Source organism: Branchiostoma lanceolatum, chromosome 3 (assembly GCF_035083965.1).
Source record: "Branchiostoma lanceolatum isolate klBraLanc5 chromosome 3, klBraLanc5.hap2, whole genome shotgun sequence".
Classification (NCBI taxonomy): Eukaryota; Metazoa; Chordata; class Leptocardii; order Amphioxiformes; family Branchiostomatidae; genus Branchiostoma; species Branchiostoma lanceolatum.
The window spans coordinates 651,718-676,438 of record NC_089724.1 but is presented as its reverse complement, the minus strand read 5'-3'; the positions used below and the strand labels follow the sequence as shown (position 1 = coordinate 676,438).

At 45.2% G+C, this 24,721-nt stretch overlaps 2 protein-coding genes and 1 long non-coding RNA gene across 3 annotated transcripts; all 3 read left to right on the top strand.

The window, feature by feature from the left end:
- Positions 1-411: 411 nt before the first annotated feature.
- LOC136429165 (uncharacterized) lies at positions 412-1,613 on the top strand. Its single transcript, XR_010754710.1, has 3 exons — positions 412-556; positions 1,191-1,350; positions 1,546-1,613. It is a non-coding gene; the product is annotated as an uncharacterized lncRNA (long non-coding RNA).
- Positions 1,614-2,749: 1,136 nt separating this feature from the next.
- On the top strand, positions 2,750-5,774 carry LOC136429131 (uncharacterized). The gene is made up of 3 exons (XM_066419009.1): positions 2,750-2,924; positions 3,531-4,037; positions 5,260-5,774. The coding sequence occupies exons 1-3, from the start codon at positions 2,750-2,752 to the stop codon at positions 5,418-5,420; spliced, it is 843 nt and encodes a 280-aa protein (XP_066275106.1). The 3' UTR covers positions 5,421-5,774.
- A 9,636-nt stretch (positions 5,775-15,410) lies between these two features.
- On the top strand, positions 15,411-16,763 carry LOC136429130 (collagen alpha-2(VIII) chain-like). Its single transcript, XM_066419008.1, has one exon. The coding sequence runs from the start codon at positions 15,411-15,413 to the stop codon at positions 16,761-16,763; it is 1,353 nt and encodes a 450-aa protein (XP_066275105.1).
- Positions 16,764-24,721: the final 7,958 nt, after the last annotated feature.

The following is a 24,721-nucleotide window of genomic DNA, read 5'->3' as shown; positions in this document are numbered from 1 at the left end:
TAATCACAAAAGTGATGTTTTTTTACTGTGACGTGATAGTTTTTGTGTTCTCCGGCCAGGGCAGTGTGATCACGAACGTGATGTGATGATTTTCGCATAGTGACGTGTTGATTTTTGGACGGTGACGTGATGAATTTTGTGTTCTTCAGTCAGGGCAGTGTAATCACGAACGTGACGTGATGATTCTTGTGTTCTCCAACCAGGGCAGTGTGATCACGAACGTGACGTGATGATTTTCGCACAGTGACGTGTTGATTTTTGGACGGTGACGTGATGAATTTTGTGTTCTCTAGCCAGGGCAGTGTGATCACGAACGTGACGTGATGATTTTTGTGTTCACCAGTCAGGGCAGTGTAATCACGATGATGTTTGGACCATGACGTGTTGATTTCTGTGTTCCCCAGCCAGGGCAGTGTGATCACGAACGTGACCCTGGCCTTTAAAAAGAACCTGACGGAGGAGGAAAAGTACGAGGCGGCCGCTCAGCTGTTCCAGGCCAGTGAGAGCGGCGACCTCGGCTTCACCACGGACAGGGTCACGGTCGACTATGGCGACGGTAGGGTTCTCTTTCCACTCTGAGTTCTATAAGAATTTACAAAAAAAACTGCTTCAGGAATCCATGTCCTATTCAATGGCTGGCTCTAGATATTTGAATATGTCCAGGAAAGTACTTTTCTGAACATATAGATGTGTATATAAAATCAGTAAGTTCTATTTCACCGATCGCCATCTTGGAACAGCCACTCCAATGCGATTGTTCCCCAGTTATGACTTTACGTTTTAACATCATTATTTATTTATTTATAGTTTCATTCAAACGAGTGGCTCTCTCAGTGATCTTTCTCAGCAAGATTTTCTAGGTACCTATTCTACTAACAATACAGTGACATACACGATATGCACGTGTAATCGACTGCAAACATGATGATGATGATGATGATGAACATGATGATGATGATGATGAACATGATGGTGATGATGATGAACATGAAGATGATAATGATGATTAACATGATTATGAATATGATGAACATGATGATGATGATGATGAATATGATGAACATGATGATGATGATGATGATGATGATGAACATGATGATGATGATGATGATGATGATGATGATGATGATGATGATGATAAACATTATGATGATGACACCAGGGTAAAACTTCCCGTTTGTTCTCCGCAGGTACGTCCGACACGCTGGAGAGGTGCACGTGCAGCGGCCAGCCTGCGGTCACGTGCACCACCAAGGGCGCCACGTGCGTCCCCACCTGCGTGCTCAACAAGAACTACTGCAACTCCGGCACGTGCAGCAGCGACATCACCGCCGCCACGCTGAACTGCAAGTAAGATGTCCTGTTTCATCGTAATGAACACAGTGTGTGGATGACAGCATGTGCACTGCCCGTTGTTGTAGCGATGTGATTTTAGTTGCAGGTGTTAAACAATAGGTTAGAATTCATCAGAAAAGTCTATGTGTCAGTAGGTAACATTACTAAAAACTGTAATCTGTAATTGATGTCATGTTTCCCCGATGGCAGGTGTCCTTCTAACTTTGTTGGAGACCGGTGTGACAACCCGCAGATTGGCGGTAAGTTTCAGAACCTTCAGATCTATCTCATTATGGAAAAACAAGACAAACTTGTAGCAGCTTAGAACATAAGCAAACAAATGGGAAAAAAGGGCAAAATGAAATTATGTGTCATGCTAGTGGTACTATTTGTGGCGTTAACTTTTGTGTAGTCTGGATGAAGATGGTGACGTTTCTTTTCCCGTTGAATAGTCACGTTCATGCTGGTTTTCCATGGCTGTCCCCCGCCGCGTTTGCCTGCGTTCTGCTTTAATGTGTATTTGTTTGTGTGTGTATATTTCAGAGTTGTCCCCCGCCGCGTTTGCCTGCGTTCTGCTTTGATGTCTGTGTGTGTTTTCCAGGGCTGTCCCCCGCCGCGTTTGCCTGCGTTCTGCTTTGATGTCTGTGTGTGTTTTCCAGGGCTGTCCCCCGCCGCGTTTGCCTGCGTTCTGCTTTAATGTCTGTGTGTGTATATTCCAGGGCTGTCCCCCGCCGCGTTTGCCTGCGTTCTGCTTTAATGTCTGTGTGTGTGTTTTCCAGGGCTGTCCCCCGCCGCGTTTGCCTGCGTTCTGCTTTAATGTGTATTTGTCTGTGTGTGTATATTCCAGGGCTGTCCCCCGCCGCGTTTGCCTGCGTTCTGCTTTAATGTCTGTGTGTGTATATTCTAGGGCTATCCCCCGCCGCGTTTGCCTGCGTTCTGCTGGCCGCGCTTGCGGGGTTCGCGCTGCTGGGCTGCATCCTGTTCCACCTGTGCTGCGCCGAGAGGTGCGGACGGGGGCGGAAGCACAAGGCCTACTCCCAGGACAAGGCCGCTACGCAGCCGACTCAGGTAAAAAAACCTCAATGTTTCTTTCCTAACAGGACAGCTTCTGTTGAAAATGTTCAGCTGATGATGCAATGCTTCCCCGTCCACTTCTCTTTTTATAAAGAATGTTGGGTTCTTAACGTACGTGCAGAGGTTTGACCTCTTTTCCCAAATTCCTCGGGCTTGATGCCCCCTCCGAAGGAGGAACTGCAGTTCCATTGGAATCATGTCATTATTTCCGGAACCGTTAGAACATGACTCAAATTCCGCCGCCGTTAGAATAATGATGTAATTTCCACCGCCGTTTCAAAAATGACGTACATTTCGCCGCCATTATAAAAATGACGTAATTTCCGCCGCCGTTCTAAGAATGACGTCATTTCCGCCGCAGAACGCGCAGAAGCTGCCTGTGCAGCGGGAGCAGGAGGAGCAGGTGGCCACCGTGGACATGTCCAAACCCGCGGGGGACGACGGGAACTACAACCCCTCCCTGCCGCGCTCCGAGGCCGGAAGCAACATGGAGACCATCCAGGAGGAGCCGTCAGGTCAGTGGAACGCCGATGCTCATTGGTCAATGGTTAATTAACGGACACATCATTGGTTCAGAGTGACCATCCAGGAAATCCGTCAGGTAAGCGGAACGCCGCTGTTCATTGGTCAATGGTTAAGTAACGGGACACATCATTGGTTCAGAGTGACTATCCAGGAGGAAGCCATCAGGTCAGTGAAATGCCGCTGTTCATTGGTCAATGGTTTAGTTACGAGGCTCCTCATTGGTTCAGGAATACCATCCAGGAGGAGCCGTCAGGGCAGTGGAACGCCGCTGTTCATTGGTCAATGGTTAATTAACGAGGCACATCATTGGTTCAGAATGACCATCCAGGAGGAGCCGTCAGGTCAGTGGAACGCCACTGTTCATTGGTCAATGGTTAAGTAACGAGACACATCATTGGTTAACAGTTACCATCAAGGAGGTGCCGTCAGGTCAGTGGAACGTCGATGTTCATTGGTTGACCAGGTGACCATCGAAGAGGAGCCGTCAATGTCTGATCACTGGTTAAAGAGTTTTCACATTTCTATGTAGCTTGTATTATGTATACCTGAAAAAATGCCATAACCGTTGACTTCAAATTGAATCTTGCACTTTTCAGATTCTTCATTGATCACCGAGCCCGGGGCCTTTACCCGACCGGGCATCCCCGTCCCGCTGCCGGTGCCGGGACAGCAGCGACCCCTGGCGGACGCCGGGCAACAGGAGGTAATAGAGAACTGGCGCCGTCACGTGGTGCCGAGGGCCGCTCCTCCGACCGGCTCGCTGCAGCCCGGCATCCCTGAAGCGCCCTCTTACGGCTCTCTCCCGAAACGCAACCCGGAAACCACTCGCATCCCCGAAGCCTCCCCCATGCTTTCTCTGCCCAAGCTCGCACCTGAAGCTCAAGCTAACCCTCTGAAATCCCAGCTGAAAGACATCTCCGATGCTCCCCCTATCGCCTCCCTGCAGAACCGCATCCCTGACACGCCCGCCCCGGGCTCCCTGCAGAAACGTTTCTCCGAGGCGCCACCTGTCGACTATCTGCGGAACCGCATGCCTGACTCGGCCTCTGACGTCACGGACGAGGTGGCCCAGCTGACGGCCCGTTGGCCAACCAAACCAGGCGGTTCGTCCACGTCATTCATTTGAGCTGGGTATTTCTGTACGGCAGAAGAGAGCTGATAAATATAGAAAATGCCATTCATTTTAACGGTTAGCTCATCAATAGTACAGGCTTTTTTTCTATAACATGCTGTTGTGAACAATAGTCACTGTCATGAATGCTAAAATGGAAACTGAATATAGCGATCCGGTTCAGTGACCAATCAGTGGTTCACAGCTTCGAAGTGTTCTTGCTGTGCTTGACTTTCTCTAAGTTACAAAGCTGCATCCCATGTTACGTCGATGGAGGTTGGACACCTAGGCTATAACATAGTTGCACAAGATAACGGTCACTAGGACTCATCAATAAACTGGATAGAACATGGAAACCGTCAGACGTTTCAGACAGCATCCACTTCCCATTTGTCAGCGGCCGGACTGTCACTGACGAAAGAAGATGGATGGCACCTTAAACGTCTGATCGTTTTCATGTTCTATCCAGTTCGTTCAGTAACTAACAGCGAGCAGATTATTGATTGGAATAAACATTTTCAACGAAGCGTGAAGACCCAGGCGTCATTATGATCCGTTGTGTAACAGAGAAGTTTTCACAAGATATTGGATATGTACCTTTAAGCTGTAATCTGCTCGCTGTTAACTGTTATCTTGCGTACTAGTTTTATTCCAAGTGTTTGGCAGTACATGTACAGTTTCAGTAGTCCGGTATCAGGTCGCGTTTCTACTCGGGCTGTATTCAGCTATGATGTAACATTCATGTAGATAAGACTCGGTAACATGTCCCATTCATCTTTGAACTTGTGCCTATAATTCTTGATTCAACGTTAAAAAAACGTGATTTGCTCCTATGATTATGTTCTGTGACATCCGTGGTCTGCAGCTACTAATCCGCAGCCCGCGAGCTCCAAATGCGGACAAAACGCCCTTATTAATCAAACTGCCCTATCAAACAATGAACAAACAAAACAACCAAAAAGGACTAAGATCTGGTCAGGCAACGTGGTACCATTTCAGTTTACATTTTAATTCGTGTAAATATATGTCAATATATCATCATTTTCCGTCCCTTCACCAAGTCAGCAAAAATCGGAAAACTAAGCAACATATTTCCTTTTTCGCTTTTTGTAGAAGACCTAATAGGAAGTGTTAGTACAGTAAAAATATCAAACACGAAAGCAAGCAAACACAATGAAGAACCTAAATGCATTTTTCGCTCTGTGTTTCTGTAGGTAGGAGCACAAAGTCTCTTCCCCGCCGGCTGCCCGGGCGGGGCCCGGCAGATAACCGACGGGCGCCCGCCAGGGGCATTTACAACCCGGGTTACTATGACAACTTCGGAGATGTCAAGGAAATGACGTACAAGAACGCAGAGGAACTAGCTTTAGGATAATCTGAAATCTCGAAGGAATCGGCATAAAATCTACCTAAAAGAGGTCAGAATATTAAAGAGAGGAGGAAAGGGGAGGGATGGAGTGAGTCCCTGAAGAACTAGGATGAAACTGAGTCAGTTTTCTCACGCCGAGGTCGTTATCCTCTAAACTTATAAAAGAACAGGTAGAAAGAGAACAGTTTACAACGTTTTACTTTAGGTTATACATGTATATGTGATGACGTAGAACAGGCTGGGTGGTAAAAATTTGTACCAAAAAATACGAGAAATATGGGTTTAACCAGTGAGACCACAGAAAAAGCGAAATGCGGACAAAATGGCACCTTCAGCTTGAAGTACTGCTTTTCTTTCTTCGTCCGTTTCAAGAGTGCGATTTTAGTTCGCAGAAGCTTTTAAGTAAACGTTATATAAGTAACGCTGGTGCGATAAGCAAGATTGTCTGCATACTAGTTTGCATGCTGGAATGATGTAGTCATGTGTTTTTTTTTTTCTTGTGAGTGATTTTAGAATAAAAATCGACGTAATGCATGTTCTGTTGTTTCACATAGAAGTTCTTGTGAAAGCTGATAGCGTTATGAGAAGTAGTGTAAATGTTTTACTGAAATTATTTCACTACCCGTGCACGTGCTTTCACTGTTAACATTATACTTTTTTGCTGTTAACATCTTATATAAATTCGTACCTTACAAACAGGTATCATGGCAAACTGTAATAATTAGAATCCTGACTGAAATGTTACAATACATTAGGACGTTGGAGTTTTTAATGTCATATATTTGAATAATATAGTAAACATCAAATTACAAGTTGCAATAATATTTCGCTTTGAAGATTGTTGACTTGTTTCATTGCATGGATCGCTACATTAAAGATTTGTTTAAAACAAACATCCCGACTCCAATGTTGTAAATGTCTGTGTCCACCTCTAATCATTCAATACAATCATGCATAAGCGATCACCCGTAGCCTACATAGCTCTGCCTTTTTACTGCAACAATCAGTCAATCTGAAAGAAAGGCTCTGAGGCTATTCGCTTACTTTTAGTACTTTGTACCCTTTTTTAAGGCAGCATGTACATGATCCATGATCCATGAAATTGCAACCTATCCAATATATATAACATTAAATAATACAGACACTGTCTTAATGATAGTAATTTTGATAGTTACCATAAAGAGGTTAAAAAAGTGGAATGTTTGAGTTATTATACAGAAGACTACTATACCTACCATAATTACCATAGGTTCAAATTTTGAAACTTTATTGACAAATACCACATCGCAGACCAGCAAGTCTGAATTGGCGAGTATTTTCACATTTGCTCGCATAAAACATTATGTGATTATATACAAATAGATATACAAAGTTTAGCAATGGTGCCATTTAAAAAGACTTTTCATTTACAACACAGAACACGACGTAAGGATAGCTGACGTTGCAAACATTGAAACATTCGAACGCGACAGGATTGTGTTGTTTGGTACAATGGAGTAGGGAAAACATGGAATTGTTAAGGAGATCAGTCACTTATTCAGCAGGGATACGAGGAACGGAATCGGAGAGTTTTTGAGTCTGTTGGTGCGGCAGAGTGGTGTGTTAAGTTTCTGTTTGTTTCTGGTATTGTGTAAATTTGTAACTTTTAGGCAAACCTGTTTTAAAGTGTGTAAACTATACAAACGTCGTGATTGCAATACGTATCTTCAAAATCGACCTAATGCGATCCTGATCTAACCATTATTAAAAAAAACCTAAGAACCGGCATTACGAATTTAGCATTTTCCCATCACGCTCGTTCTCATTCAAATGTACAAACTGCTTCGTCTAACTTCGTCATAAAAACGACAGTTTAGCACCTTATATGAGGCATATCTAAATGTCAGGAACGTCTTACTTCAAACGGTAACGGAAGTTACAGACTTTGGCCACAGGCATTATAAACCACCTTGTACAGCGTACAAGAACAGTGACGGGAGCGATCTGACTTGATCTGTCGGAGGGCCTCGTTAGCTGGATTCATCAGTTAACCGGTCATTTTCTGAACTACACTGTTAAGTTCTCGGCGGTTTTTTAAATTTTGCATGTCTCCTCAGCCGACAGCCGTTCTTAGGGCTTTCTAGGCCACCCATTGCTATAACTTCCAATGTCAAAGTCAAAACCCATAAGTAATGTTGTGGTGCATTTTTCGTGAAACATGATAGGTGTTGTGGGAAAATGAAGAAAGCATCGATGGTGCCCGTAATTTGGCTAATATCAAATTGCAAAGTCTGGCCACAGAAATGTGTACATTAAAATGATAATGATGAAGGCTTCTGACGTCCGTTAGAGTAACAATGACCTCAGGTAACCCCGCACACTGCGTCATGGTGTCCAGACCAAGGGGTCTGTGACGTCAGAGCACAGATTAAGGGTCCATTAGCGCTGCTCTGGAAACACGGATCACACGGTAACCTGACCCCGCGACATTTAAAGTTCCGTCATGTCGGCATTCATCACTTCCCGCCACCTTTACGGTGGGGTGTTTGTTTCCATGGTGACGTAATTAACCGGCACTGTGATTTAGAAGGAGACTTATATAACCACCAAACACGCTCAACCAGAACAAACACTCATTCAGACTTGCGAAACCAAAATCCAACTCTCAGAAAAGGCGCCTTCTGTACAGAATATCTCAGACTCAGTTGTGCAACAACACCGGCGGCGATTAGCAAATAATTGGACTATAATTATTGCTATCTTACTCTTGTCCTCAACTGTCACTTTGTATGTTTTAATTACAATGTGTAGATATGAATCATGTGTTTACCACAGGAAGAATAGCGTCTTATGGATCTAAATAAAACTCAAACTCAATCTTTTCTCTTTCCTTTTCACGTCACTTCATTCACCTTAAACTTGAAGTTGCCATGACAACCGCGCCTCTCCAGCTTATGACACACTTCAGGTTTAAGGCTGATGTCATAAGTAGTAACGCTTTGGCCGATTTGTCTGCATTGTTCACTCCGTCGGTTGTTTGTTAAAACATATGTGGGAGTAAGTCAAGTAAACCTGTATACTTTGGGTCAGATTCAGAATGTGCGCAATCCCCTCTTCTCAGTTCTAAAAGTCTGCATGATCTTCTTTTTTTTTGTTTCCTAGCCGGGAGTTTTATGTTGCTGATGCATTAGTAATGTTACTTTCGCAGGTACATGTGACGTTACCACCCTGCTGCCGGTCTACCGGACCTTGCACATTTCCCTCGACTCTTTCACAGCGGCTCGAATGCACCATAAAGTGGTATCATTAGCCTAAAAACCGGTATCTAAGCTGTGAATTTGCCTCCTCTAAGACTTGACAATTGTACATCTTCGGAACGTCGCTGTCAACAGACTCTTTCCTAGTAGGTCTAAAGTGTTACTATTAGCCTAAAGTCCGTGTTTAAGCTGTGAATTTGCCTCCTCTAAGACTTAACAATTGTACATCTTCGGAACGTCGCTGTCAACAGACTCTTTCCTAGTGGATCTAAAGTGTTACTGTTAGCCTAAAGTCCATGTTCAAGCTGTGAATTTGCCTCCACTAAGACTTAACACTTGTATATCTTCAGGACGCCCCTGTCACCAGAAATTACCGGAAGAATCCGCCTCCCCGACCGACCATCATGGTCACAGCGAGTGCTGAGTGTTTCTGCAAAAAATTACCCAGAAACCACAAATCACAACCATGGTAACCATTGAGAGCCACAGCGATGCCCCATAGGTGCGTTTTCTGCAGAAAATTGCCCACCAGGCATCCGGTGGTGTTCACGGTAATCACGTAGTGCACCCCCTGCTGGGGCACCTTAAGTGCCCTAAAACTACATCATAATGAGATATGATAATCGTATCCAACTAGTACTCCTAAAAGCGCGTGGCCATAAACGCTGCGAGTACAGTAGAACAGGCTGTGGCAGAAACAGGCTGCAGTGCGTAGCTTCAGCCTGAGATATACCCGGGCAACAGTAGAACCAGACGGCCGTTTAATAGTGTGTGGTAGACCCAGGCTGCAGTAGACCCGGACTGCAGTATAACAGTGTGTGATAGCCCCAGGCTGCTAGATCCGGACTGCAGTATAACAGTGTGCGGTAGACCCAGGCTGCAGTAGACCCAGGCTGCAGTAGACCCAGGCTGCAGTAGACCCAGGCTGCAGTAGACCCAGGTTGCAGTAGACCCAGGTTGCAGTAGACCCAGGTTGCAGTAGACCCGGGCTGCAGTAGACCCAGGTTGCAGTAGACCCAGGCTGCAGTAGACCCAGGTTGTTGAGTGGCTGGCGAGGGCAGTGCGGCGCGGGGATGGCGCGGGTTATGCTGCTGCCGTCAGCTTCAGTTCTCCTCCTTCTTCTGGTCGGGAATAGCACAGCGAAGGATCACGGGGAGAGGTGAGGAAATTCCTTCTTTTATTTGTTATCACCATAAAGCGATTCGTCGCTGAAACGCTGCAGTGATCGATGATGCAATGCTAACTCATCAAGTCCTGTAAGCCAAAAACCAGTTACTCATTGCCAAGCAATATGGATATGGTTTTGAAACAGTCAGACGTTTCTTTGGTACTTTAGTCTGTCGGAGTCTAAAACCGCCCCACCCATCAGCGACAAATGTTGCAATTGTTGCTTTAAGGGCTGGTGGTCCCCTGCAGACAGCATAGCCGCAGATATGCGGTAGGTAATAAGTAGCACATCGCCATACATACCTGTTGTTCACCTGCAGACATGAAAGGCAATCATGGCATGCAGCACGACAATGATTTAAAGTAAGGCCACGACCGATTTCATCATCAAGCTGTCATGAAAAATATAAACCATGAGCCTTGTTTCAAGTTATGTTTCCCCTCAATGATATCATGCCCTTACTTCGATACTGGTTATGCGTAGTAATGTGTTCGAATTGAAAAAGAATGTAAAACAAAAGCTGGTATTGCAACTGTGTGGTCGATCAAAGTTGATCAAGCAGTTCTTTTTCTGGATTCTGTTCGATGCTAACGAGTAACATGCGTGATGCTGAAACAGCAGCCTTGCAATCCATTAGGTAAGGTAGTGGTAATGAGCATGAAGATTTGGCTGCCAGGCAAGGAGGCTAATTTCCCCCTCCGCTTGACCAGCCACACTTCTGACTGGCCATTAGCAGCTGGCGAACTGACCACTCGTAGCTCCGGCCCGGACATTAGTGACTGCCGGACTGGCCACTCCAACGATCCCTGGCCACCCCTAGGGGCAAATTACTCAGACTGATTCTGTGTCAATGACCGTTAAACGTCACGACACCTTACAATAATGACTCAATAAAACAGTGCTTTGAAACAATTTCGATCCCTGGTCGCCCCTGGGGGCAAATCAGTCAGGCTAATTCTGTGTTAATGACAGTTAGACGTCACGATACCTTACAATAATGACTCAATAAAACAGTGATTTTAAACAATTTCGTTGAGAGAGGATTGCAATGGTCTAGATCTTACATCTAAATACAATAAAGCACTACTTTGAAACACATCGTAGCACTACAAGCTGATAAACTACGTTTCCTATCTGTTTCTTTCTGGTCCCCGTGGCAACTTGATAAGGAAAAGTTTGTTATATTTCGTTGCTTATGTTGAACGATTCTAGGGCGTGAAAAAATTCTAGATCTAAATTCTAGATCTGAAATCCATTGATCCAATCGAGAACGGGAATTATGGCAGTTTGTAGAGTCTACGGCAGTTTGTACTGTTTACGGGAATTGTCGCGCTCTTAATGTTACACGATTATAGAGCATGGGGGGATTGCAATAGTCTTCAATTCATTGCAATGGCGTCACTCATTCCAAGCGTTTGGTCCCTCATTGAGTTGCCTCGTCCTGTAGAAATGAGGCATTACGGCAGTTTTGGGAGTTGCCACAATCTCATTTCTGGACCAACAGGACAATCAACTGTGACATGAATGAAGTTCTTCAGTACAGCCAACATGCCAGCTCGCAGGAATGGCAGAGCACCGCCAGGAGTGGAAGAGATATAAGAACATTAAATTTTCTCTCTAATGCAGTGGAAGACGAAAGTCATTTGATATCTAGCTGTCCACTTTATGATGATATAAGAAACCAATTATTCAAAAACGTGACTAAAATATATATCAATACCTTCCCATTATCCCTGACCATGAAGAAACAATACTAATACTAGAAAGGCAACATTTGCGAGCAAATACAGCATGTTTATCCATACTCCTCGCCATGCCAAAAATGGACTGTCCCCAAATAACAATGGAGCATTCTAAAATACTTCCACTAAAAAAAAAAAATGGATCACCCCAGTCCAAAATTGAGTTTAAAAACAATCAGTCTCTACATACAGGAATGGAGTCTTCCAGTAGCACCTCAACACAATATGGACCAGTCCAAAACCATATCCACATAGACAAATACACTTCTGCTAACAAATGGACTTTTTCATCATCACTCCAGCTCAAAATTGAAATAAATAATTAAAGAATCCTCGCCTTGCAAGAATGGGATATTCCGTGTCATCTCCATGTAAACTAGACCAGTCGAAAAATATCCGCTCAAAATTACACTCTTGCGCATAATCAACCCAGTTCAAAATTGAATTAAAAAAGATTAACCCCACGGAAGAATGAAGTTTTTCATAGTATACAAAATGATATATATGAAGATTGGACAGGAGAAGAAGGAAATTACCAAAAACAAAATATTTCAGCGATAGTATGGGTGAAATATAAAAATGTGACACCCCTATGCTTGAATGCATGATTCAATAGTATACATTTTGGGTTGAAAATAACGAAACGAAAAAAATTGTTTATTTCAAATATCGTTTTGAAAGGCTGTACGCCAAACATTTGAGTGAGGGCCTGTGTACATGACCAAGGCAGACACATGCCAAATTTTGCATCTTTTTGATTTAATACATAGGAACTGGAGATGTGTATCTTTGTTCAAAAAAGAGTGAACAAAGCCATGTAAGCACATGTCCTACGCATTCCAATACCAAATTTGGTATGAATACTAGCACTGTGTAGTACACCTGCGCCAGAACTGCAAGATAACTTAATTAACTCAATTGGCCAATCAGGTGGTTGCAAGGCTCACAGGTGCACTTGGGGTCACTGACCTTTAGGTCATATGAGGAAAATACCCAATGTTCTCCCAAAAAAAACCTGCAAAATAGTATTTTGAAGTGATGTATGCCAAAAGTGCGAATGGGGTTCTTTGAATATTTGCAATAGCAAATTTCAGGTCATTTGGATGTATTCCAGAGCACAGGAGGCCAAAATGTACGTTTTGGTCAGAAAAACCTCAATAAAATCACTTTCAAGGTTGATATCGAAAAAATGAAAAAACGGCTGGGGGTATTTGCCTACACTACCTTTGTATCAAATTTCAGGTCATTTGGTAAAAAAATGACAGAGATTTTTCGATTTGAAGATTTGACAGGAGGAGAAGAAACTGAGTAAAAACAATTTGTTGCGCCATACTAGGTATGGCTAAACATAATTAAAATCAAGTAACCCACATATTATAGAAATAGTAGGTAAATTCGTCTTCCAATGCCTCAAAAGAAGAAGCCAAACCCAACATAACTAGATCGATGTATATACTAGAATGTAAAAGTAAGTAGTTGACTGTAGTAGAAACTCGCTCTTTATCTGTACCATAAGACCCATGCATGTATTATGTACTTGAAATTAGCCTTCTGGCATGTACATGCAATAAACATATCTGTTAATGTGGTACATGTTGAACGCTATACAATATGCTACCCCTGCTGGTGAAGGATCAAACAGCTTTTCAGGTTGATTCGTGCGTAGTCCAGTGGTTAGCGATCTTGCCTCTTGAACTAGAAGTCCCGGGTTCGATCCCGGCTGTGTCGCTCACCCGACATGCACGCTACCAGAAAGGGTCGCAGTCGTTAGGACGGGACGTTTAGCCGTGGTCCACTGTTCATTGTGCTTGTTGACAAGAGCAAGGGGAATTTCCCCGGTACAATGAACCTGTAAATACTGTACATAGCGTCTGTCTTCTCTGTCACGACCAGTGGAAGATTAGCTCATCTGTTCATTGAATTCATTTGAGCTAAACTGGTTCGAGATCACTTTACTTTCCTTTCGTTCTGCCCGAAGGATTGATCTCCCGTAATTGGACCGGTGGTTAGCTGAATGGTTCTTCAGGCGTGTCCCTCCTTAGGCCATGTCAATTAGATTATATGGATGACATCCACGACCGCGCATCAATTTTCGTCCTTTTCCAAATAAAAGTCTTAGATCCTACTGTAAATCGTACAAAGTAGCTGCAAAATTAGCAAATATATGCTGTAAATTGCAAAAAAAACATTTTGTACAACGGATACCAATATTGCTGAATGCCAAATTCAAAGTCAAAGAAGATAATAACTATATGAAAGAAAAAAAAAGAAGAATATATCATTTGGTATGCTCTGTGCCCTTAGTCATGTGTGTTCAAACTTTCTGACCTCGTAGATTTCATAATGAAGGTAACCTTTTTTAGCCAAACTTTTATTATTCGCACGCTTGCATCAGTTATGGAGTTCCCGGAGGATGTCATCCATATAATCAAATCAACATGCGTTGATTAAGGTTAGACATCTAGGTAGTAAGATACGCAAAAAACAGTTACTCAAGCAACTGGATAAGATTAGGAAACAGTCAAATCAACATGGCCTAACGTGGTCAGGGATACCAGCTCCTCCTCATGCCAGCTAACGCGCTTACCTTGTGTGCAGCTACACACGGCAGTTACCTTATCATGCAACCTGAACCCCTTCACGTCATAATGGCAGTGGGAATTTTGCATGTTTGCCCATTTGCCATTTTACTTTCTTGTCTTAAAAGTAGATACGTTTTGTTAATTTTTGTCAAGTTTTGAACGAACGTCTGTGCACTGTGTGGCAAAGGCAAAAAAGGCTACATAAAGTCTGTTGCCGACATGAACCATATTGAGACTAATGCTGCTGTTGTAAGAATCTCTCTTCCTCCCACGGTGGGTCTGTGAGATACGGGTTTCCGTTCAGCCCTGAGGCACCTGGGCTCCGCGTGCAGCCGTATCAGACAATAGCCGGTACACTCAGCCATCTTTTAACGCTGTCACGGGAACGAGTGGGGCAAAGGCCATCTATAGAACACCACCATGGGAACGAGAGGGGTTAAAGGCCAGGGACCTGGGAACTTAATGGGCGTCTATGGACAAACCTGTGTGTTCGTCTTCACAATTTACTGTTACGGGAGCACTGATAGCAGACTGCTTGAGTCTAAGGTATTTTTTTTTCAACCTTTATTTAACCTTGAAAGCATGTACAACATACACGTGAGAACCGTCATCCCGGGACTGGCATGACGGCTGGCAGATTTTTCTTACTTCATCATGAATAAGGCTACACTGAGGAGTCTCGGTGTTAGTGCCGTGCAGTTAGTCCCCTGATTCCCTCATCTGCTAACTCTTGTGCTGGAAATGGCGTCCATTGGCAGATTTACGAACGCTTCGACTATATTATCGGCCCCAGTGGATAGTTTATTGTGAATCTAGGATTTATGATACGTTATGAGGAGGAAAGCTATCAAGTGTGCATTTTTAATGTTCTAGTAGATATGCCTTGTTTTTTATCAGAATAAGTATAGAATTCTGCAGACTTATAATTCAAGGAAGATTAAACGAGTCTTGTTCAATCTCTAGGACAATGTTCATTACTGAAGTTAACCAACCCAGTTTCATTTCGAGATGCATCGTTTGAGAGCAACTGTATTTCATGGCCGGTTCATATCAACAGCACAGTCGTATCGTCTTCTAAGATATGCAGCAAAAGAGCACTCTACTAACTCTTCACTGTAAACATGTGTAGCCTCTTTTAAAACTTTCTGCCTTTCTTGCAAACTATGGCCGGAATACGGTAAATGTCCTTCATATCATCGTCTGTACCAACTGTTACTTATTTTCTCCTCAGACGTAGCCAGCCGGGCTACCCTGGTGGACATGACGTCATGAGCGGAGGCCAGTCCGCAGGGATGAAGCCCGGACGTGACGTCATAGGCGGAGTCCTGTCCGCAGGGATGGAGCCCGGACGTGACGTCATAGGCGGAGGCCTGCTAGCGATGATGGAGCCCGGTCCGCACCGGCCCCGCGGCCGAACCCCGGGGTACAACGGACGTCAGCAGCGGGCACGCGCGTGGGCTGCTGGGGCTGCTGGACCCCGGGAGGACCAATGGGCGCCGCGCGTGAAGGTGGAGCCGGAGGCTGATCATTGGCTAACCGGCAGACCATGGGGCAATGACCGGAAGGGCAAACCCCCGAGTAGTTACGGCCGAAAGGTCAATCCGCTAAGTGACGCCTACGGAGAGATCGTTCCGTTCGATAGTGCCGGTAACGTCCGTCAACGACGTCATGACGGCCAGGAGGTGAGTTCCCGAGCCGGCCATGGTGGGCCGGCCAACCCTCCGGGCAACAGTCCACAAGACGCCAAAGCTGCAAGGCTGGTCAACCCTCGATCCACAAGTCCGCAAGAGGACGAACCTGGGATGTCCAACCCTCGGGCCATCAGTCCGCCAGAGGACAAACCTGGGATGTCCAACCCTCGGGCCATCAGTCCGCCAGGGGGCGAAGTTGGGATGTCCAGCCCTCGGGCCATCAGTCCGCCAGGGGGCGAACCTGGGCTGTCCAACCCTCGGGCCATCAGTCCGCCAGGGGGCGAACCTGGGATGTCCAACCCTCGGGCCATCAATCAGCCAGGGGGCAAACCTGGGATGTCCAACCCTCGGGCCATCAGTCCGCCAGGGGGCGAAGTTGGGATGTCCAACCCTCGAGCCATCAGTCCGCCAGGGGGCGAACCTGGGATGTCCAACCCTCGGGCCATCAATCAGCCAGGGGGCAAACCTGGGATGTCCAACCCTCGGGCCATCAGTCCGCCAGGGGGCGAAGTTGGGATGTCCAACCCTCGAGCCATCAGTCCGCCAGGGAGCGAACCTGGGATGTCCAACCCTCGGGCCATCAGTCCGCCAGGGGGCGAACCTGGGATGTCCAACCCTCGGGCCATCAGTCCGCCAGGGAGCGAACCTGGGATGTCCAACCCTCGGGCCATCAGTCCGCCAGGGGGCGAACCTGGGATGTCCAACCCTCGGGCCATCAGTCCGCCAGGGGGCGAACCTGGGCTGTCCAACCCTCGGGCCATCAGTCCGCCAAGGGGCGAGGTTGGACCGATCCATCCTCGTACCAAGAGGCAGTCTGCGGAGTACAAACTGATGAGCGAAATCAGAAAACACTTGATGGCCAGGGAGAGGAAAATACGACTCCATCACCTGCTGCGAGAGTTGTCCCGGCGTTACGGGATCATATATTAGAAATCCAACCAATTCTCTCGCCGGGAAAGTGCGGAAAAGAATAATCAACTTTAAAAAAAAAGGAGTGACAATGTCAGCAACTGAAGGAACAAGGACATCTATCAGCTATTGCTGCCTGGGATGTCTTGTATTGCATGTTGCCATTCAATGAAATAGATAAGTACATCTGCTGTCCAGTTCAGTCAGCTCCCGCCATAACTGTGCCCGACAGAACACACGGCAACTACTGGAAAATTCAACATAGATTCTGTAAAGTAATGTTGTTGTCTGGTGACCGATACAGCAGGCCGTATCTGACAACGAAGCTTTATTGTATTCAGGAGTCGCAAACAATTAAAATAACAGCAACGACAGTTGCCCTTGTTCGATGCCTTTTTAGCCTCTCCTGTCGCTTAATACAGAATGTATTTAACACAGAAAGGACATCTGGCGGTCGACTTACGAAATGCATTATTGAGAACTTATACAACAGAACATCATTGATATCGAGTGATTATCGACTAAAAGTTCCCGTTGGGTTGTGCATGTCTGCACCATAGACTAAAGTGACGATCATGTCTGTTCTTATTAACGCCTGTTTAACGTTAACATCCTGCTGGATAAAAAAGGAGCTCTCCAATCGGATTCATGACGTCACTTCGACGTAAGCAAAACGTCAGTATGACGTCGATCCATGTGGCTAACGCGGTTAATTTGTTGATATATTAACGTTGGCTGTAGCCTAATGCAGTTGTGCCGAGAGCTCGGGAGGTTATTTGGAGCATGTTGAGGGCATTATCACGTTGTGCTTGGCCGTTGATACAGTTAGAAGGGGCGGTTTTATCCCTGCCGTGCCGGGAAGAAGCAGGGCAGGGAAATTGGCTTCCGTGCGCGGCCGAGAGACGTTATCGGCGGTATAACAGGATCTAACACATTTCCGCAGGACCTGCGGCAGATAAACACCCGATTTCTCAAATATTGGATCTTTTCGTGAGTAGTAGGGTAAACAGGGAAACAGTTCTACAGCTCGCATCTAGTGCCATTTGTGAAACTGTTAAATATGCCTCTTAGCGAGAGAATATCATAACTCTTTCACTCGAATCATTTTCTAGAGCCAAACAGCGAAACACTTAACAGTTCTGGTGCCATCCATGGAAATCAACTTAATGCTGTCTGTGAATAGGTTAATAGCCCGGGTTCCATCCTGTAACCGCTGGCTCAATCTTCTCGCTTGCTAATTAACCACGCGAAAAGATTTAGCCAGTCGTTACTATGGAGTCTCGCACCCAGGTCTGTCTGTTTCCTAGAACACTCTTTCATTCTAAGTACGTACTTTCTAGAGGTAAACAGGATAATACTTAACAGTTCTAGTGCCATGTGGACAACTGTTACTCATAGTTGTTATCTAGAAAGTATCCCGACTCTTCCACTCTAATCAGCTCTAGAAGAATTTTTTTACAGGAAGAAGCCTGGACAAAGCAGTGTTTGAGTAACTCGTGGTGATGTCATGATGACATGGGCGCCACTACGGGAAATACGACACGTTTGTCAGGCAGTACACGTGGGCGGAAGCTTGAGTTTCTCAGGCACAGAGAACCCGAGTTCGCTTAGCCCCGAATACATATTTACGCCCTTCCCCCGACCTTTTCCCCGACCACAGGCCATCAAAGGTTGGCGGTAGGTTGGAGGAAGTCTTACCAGTTTTATGCAATTGCTGATTAACCCGCAGCCACCAGCCAACTCTTCCCGGACCTTCCGACAACAGACAGATGTTTTTAACATCTCCAAAACACTCGGCTGGCGCAGTAGACGGCCTGTAGCCAACCGTAGCCAACCACAGCCGGCGTTGCTTCCAACCGACTCCAGACCAGAGGTAGTTGGGGGATGGTTGGGAGGCCCAGGTCGGCTATGTGCGACGGGGGCTTCACTCTGTCAGCAGAGCAGCTGAGTTCGTTACGCTGCCACCGGCACGTAGCAATCCGGTCTGCTGACTGCAGACGCACAAAAATCAAGCGCAGCGCCCTGTCAGAGGATTGGCGTATTTCCCGCGTTCAATTTACGCGAACCGACATGCTGTAATTTCAGGCGTCTTCCGAATCGGAACTGGGTTCCAGTGACAGGAGACAGATGTAGAAGCGACGTCTGAGTCTGGCTGATGTGGTACAGTGTAATCAGTCTCACATCTGGGCACAGTCACGCGGTCTCATGAGATGGGACAACCATTTGACTTACAAGTCATTAAGTTCTTAAGAGAATTTCTGTTTTTATGCAGTCAGTACGTCAAACGCATTCAAGTTAAATCCCCGCCGACTCCACGTGGGCAGACCGAATAGCCCAAATTGAACCCAGTATGATAAACAAATGACCAATGGAGTCAGACAGCAGAGAATGGATTGTTCCCACTGCCTCCATGCCGCCTGGCTCCTCTAACTCTTTGTTCACCGCGTCTGGTACGGACACTGATGCTACTTGGAGTAAAAACTATGCTGTAACATCTACTAAATATGATCCCACCAGGGCACAAAATAATGCCACCCTGAAAAGATACGACCAAACAGATCTCCAACCCAACGTCCCACAGAGTAAAGCCCCGGTCACACTAAACTCACGTCGTACCTACGATGCACGTACGATGCATTTCCCGTACAACGCAGGTAAATCGCAGGTAAATCGCAGGTAAATCGTAGGTAAAATCAGCTATCGCAGAGCGTCGGGCAATGTTCAAAATTTCATCCAACGTCGTACGATTTTTATAGCCTCATATTAAGGCTTTATTGCGGCCTTTTTATCTAATGATGAGGTGACGAATTCATAAATTTCGACCATGTTCTGATGTTTTCAGTTACCCTGATATATTGCCGATGCTGATGCAAATTGTAACCATCATAAGACAATAGCAACCAGAAAACAGTGCGCCCGTAGAATAGCCTGCTTCCAAGTTTAGATTTTCTACGTGTCAGGTCCAGAACCAGGCGCATATAATTGCTTTATGTCTGTATACACACGTGGGTTTATAATTAGATCATACCTCAGTCCTATCCTGTCTCTTTTTTCAGTTTCAGTCTTTGTTTGACGTTTCATGCCTATTATGTGCTTTCTTTTTGATGGACAATACAACTGGCCTGTCATACTCTTTCTCTGGGCCATCCGCAAACTGTTCTCTTGGCAAACTAAAAGTAGAGACAGGATGGGACTGAGGTCTGATATAATTATGAACCCACGTGTGTATAGCCATGAAACAATCGTATGCATCACCTGCGCGCGATACTCGATCTGACACGTGGAAAATAATAGCCTTGAAAGCCGGCTCTTCGGCGGGCACGCTGTACAGCGGTTGCCAATGCGCTCTGGTGGCTGCACTTTTCAACAACATCGGCAATATCAGGGAAAACTGAAACCATCAGAAAACGATCGAAATGTATACATTTTTCACCTCATTGGTATAAAAAGAAGGCCGTAGTGAAGTCTGTATTGGGGGCAATAAAAATCGTACGGCGACGGAGGGAAAATTTTGAACATGTTCAAAATCATCTTTAGCTGTATTTTTCGACGTAGGACGCTCGGCGATGGCTACTTTTACGTGCGATTTACCTGCGATTTACCTGCGATTGACCTAGGTACGCTAAAAAAAACCATCGTACGATGTACCTACGTTATATGTGACCACCACTTTGTATGTGTTAACTATTGCACCCGGTTTTTCCCAAACGTACGACGTACGGCGCTGTCATGACGGAAGAAACCCCATCGTAGGTACGACGTGAGTTTAGTGTGACCATAGCTTAATGCACCTCTGTACGTCTAAACTGTTCACACTAGCCCTGACTAGGGGGGTGATGTACTAAAGATCCCTCCCCGTATTCTTGATGTTAATGGAGATTAAATATTAAGGTTTGCATCGCCACTTTCTCAACAAGTGAAAGAGCCCTACCCCTAAATGGGTCATCAGATCAGCGCCATTTTCGGAAGTAGTTTTTGTTTACTACTGTGTCCTACGTGGCAACCCCAGCGCATCGTTGTTTACTACTGTGGCCAACGTGGCAATCCCAGCTTATTGTTGTTTACTACTGTGGCCTACGTGGCAATCCCAGCGTATTGTTGTTTACCTCTGTGGCCTACGTGGCAATCCCAGCGTATTGTTGTTTACTACTGTGGCCTACGTGGCAATCCCAGCGTATTGTTGTTTACTACTGTGGCCTACGTGGCAATCCCAGCATATTGTTGTTTACTACTACGGCCTACGTGGCAATCCCAGCGTATTATTGTTTACTACTACGGCCTACGTGGCAATCCCTGCGTATTGTTGTTTATTACTGTGGCCAACGTGGCAATCCCAGCGTAGTGGTGCGGCTCGACCAGTAGAAGCCTCGTGCGGACAGAAGCTAACCGTTACTCAGCATCTCAATCCATTTAGTGCCCTGAAATCCAGACCACGTGTATCGGCCCGCCACGGCACGCGCGCCCGAGCTTTCCCAGGCCTACCCTCCCGCTGTCCCCGACGATCCACTCCACTCCACACTCCGCTATCCCCCCATCTCCCGCAGATCTCCGGCAGCCCAGGGTATCCATCTAGCAGCTTTGAACAATCGCCTCACGGATGTGCTCTGGACCACGTAGCTTTAGGCCGATGTTATTCGCTAATTCCAATCATCTGGAGCAGCTCATTGTCACAGCACTGACGGACGTGTCGGGAACAATCAAGAGTTCAGAGACCTCATACCTCGGCCAGATATTTATTGTAATTCTTGATTTGTTAACTGTAACTTAATTTTAGCTAATCTAATGGTCACTAGTCAACCGGTAAAATTTCATCATTGCTTTTATCACTTGATTATTAATTTTTGAGACTGTGATGTTTGTTCCCACCGTTAGAATTAAGTGCAGTGACCTACTCCATTTTCCCCCAACCGCTATATTTTCCTGAGTATTTGAAAATTTCTCGTTTTATCATGTCTCACAGATTATGCAAATAAGGCTAATATAATCGATTTCAAATGGTGGTTTTCTCTACCAAAAATATATGTCATTTTGTATGTGTGAAAATATTCATTCTAGCAGAATTCCACTTCTACATTTAGTGGTGTATACATTCTACTAACTATCATATTCTTTGTTGAAAACCTTTCACATACAAAACCAGTATGAACTTCAATAAATCACCACTATGGTATAATGGTATTTTCAAATTAGGTAATTAAACAATGTTACCCCCCCCCCCCCAACGGGCAGTTCTGTTTGCCATTATCCACGTCCTCCCTTTATATTACGGTGTCATGCCTCCAAACATCAGTTAAAGTGACTGTCTAGATGCGTTGCTGCGGCTGTGCTGTAGTAATGCCGAACGAGGTCGACCCCGCCTTATGCTAGGGTCACATTTCCGATCCGGGGCCCGGCCGGGCAGTTTGCGGGAACGAAAACTAGGATATAAAAGACAACTAAGCATACGAACATAAAAGATGTAAATCATGAACTTAATTTGTGCAGATTTCTTGACATAAACTTTCCTTTTCCATTCCCGCACACAGCCCGGCTGGGCCCCGGTTTGGAAATGTGACCTTAGCATTAGTGAGCCAAATAAATCCAGTAGCTGGGCAAAGCCGAAATCGCACCAGACCCTTCAAGTCACTCAGACCCCGAGTTGCCGGATTATAACGCATTCCAATCTAGTGCTGGGGAACGATCTACTCAAGAGAAACCCTCGCCATGAACGCTTGTCCTGACGTGACCTCAGAATGTTGGTAAGTTCATGTCCCCTACAGGGGGAATTGAGCGCCTTTATTGACAAGACCATGGCACGTTCAAAAGATATAAAAAGCGGAAGCTCCGCTGAGCCGCCAAGATCACACACCAGGGAGCTAAAAATCGACTTTTATATACGTCTTACCAACACATACCCACATATTGAATATCATCAGAATCCATCTTGAGATTCTTGAGTTATGCTGACTACAAAAATCCGGAAACACAAACACATACACAGTACAGGCACACAGGCAGACAGACCCCAAACAATATCTCCATTTCTTTTTATTTAGATACTAAATCTATTGTCGGTTTCCTTCAAAAGCTACTGGAAGGGACACATATTATGTTTGAACCACAGGTAAGCTTGTACAGCCCTTAAAAACAGTCAATGTTGTTCTGAAGACTTGCCCGTACTGTTAGACAAAGATACAATGTACATGCTGAAACAAAAAATAAATAAATAAGACAAAGATCTTCCCCTCTTTCTGAGGTTTCAAAATGAAACGTATTTGCCGGCTAAACGGCCATCGCGAGTTCCCTCCCCTGCTCACGTTTCAGAGAGGCTTTCCACCATTCCCCTCGGCGCGTTAACTTAGTCGGGTCAGGTTCTGCCGAGGACTAATGGCGGTCAACCTGCCCTGCTGTGCGAACACACTCGCCATGGTACTGATCAATTACGGGGCATTGCAAAATCAATAGTGGCCTGATTATAAGGATAGCCGCGGAGGACGGGGAGGGCCGGAAAAGGTTCCTTAATTGGAGTAATTGCCGACAAATTGCAACACGCGGAGCCGCAGGAGCACCCGGCATGTGGACGGGTTCATCGGAAGGGGAGGACACGTACGACCTGCAAAACTTACATCAATGTCCGATTAATGGCTCTATTCTACTGACTTATGTGTGACTCGTATCTAATTACCTATACTGGGATAATGTTGTATGTATCGATCTATGTTGATGTGTGTGTTGCTATGGTTGCGAAAAGCATTGTCTTAAGTCAAACTAGAGTTAAGTATTTGTGCTACATATACTTCAGGTTTGATATGTTAGTTTAGCGATTACGGGGTCTTTTTATGAATATGAATTGGTACTGAATTTTTCTTTTTATTTGAGTTGAATGTGTGATAGTTGTGTTTGTTTGTTTGTTTGTTTGAACCTTTGTTTATTTAGTTTGTGCCGACTTGTTTAAAATAGAGAGAACGCTAGCGACCCAAAAAAACACCCTCTCCCAATGAAATGGTATGGCTACCCAGCGACGTCACAAGATCAAGATAGCGGCCACCACACATGCCAACGGATCCAACAAAGGTTTTGCTACGCAAACCTATAATTGCGGGAAGGGCCGGAAAAGGTTACTTAATTAAAGTAATTGTCGATAAATCACAGCATGCGGAGAGACGTGAGTACCCGGCACTTTGTCAATTTGTCGCCCACTACTATGCCTAAAGGGGGGGGGGGGGGGGGGGGTTCTTTGGGCAGCGCTTCTGTTACTTACCACATCTGGTTCTGATTACTTGGAATTGGAATCGGAAGGCCCGAGTTCGTGCCCGGGTAGGACATTTCTTGACAAGAGGCGCATAGAGTCATACCAATGACTTAACAAAAATGGTACATACTTATGAAACAGTATGGAAGTTAAACACACTTCACTGCCAGTGGACTAGCCCTCTGCTGCAGCGCTTGCACCACAGTGTGGCCCAGGGCTATGGTGTGGGAGGGTTTTAACTGACTATGCCTAAGAATTTGGCCTGGCTATATTGAGAAAGTGGCAGATTCCTAAAAAGATGTTGGCGTCATTTCAAATTTAAGTTTTTATTTTTTATCAGAGACGATGAGAAAATAGTTTTTCAGCAGTGACTGATAACTTTAGCATTGACTCAAACCAGTTAAGGTGACCTTGACCAGATAACAACTTTTTTTCTAAGTCTTGATTGGCTAGTTTAACTTAAGTATTAAAGTTCGTGTGCATATTGAAAAATATTTGAATCTTCGGCAAAAAGATAATTGAGGAGTAATTGGCCTACAACCTTGCCTTAACTTGCTATTCCATTGAACCACCTGAAATTGTATTTACTTCATTAACATAATAATCTATTCAGAGGTTTAGTATAAAAATCTAGTTCTACCAGATCTGACCTTAGTCACTGACGAAAGATGAAACGTCTGACTGTTTCAAAAAATTTATCCAGTTGCTTGGCTAACTATTTTTGGCGGATAATTGAGGAGCTATGTCC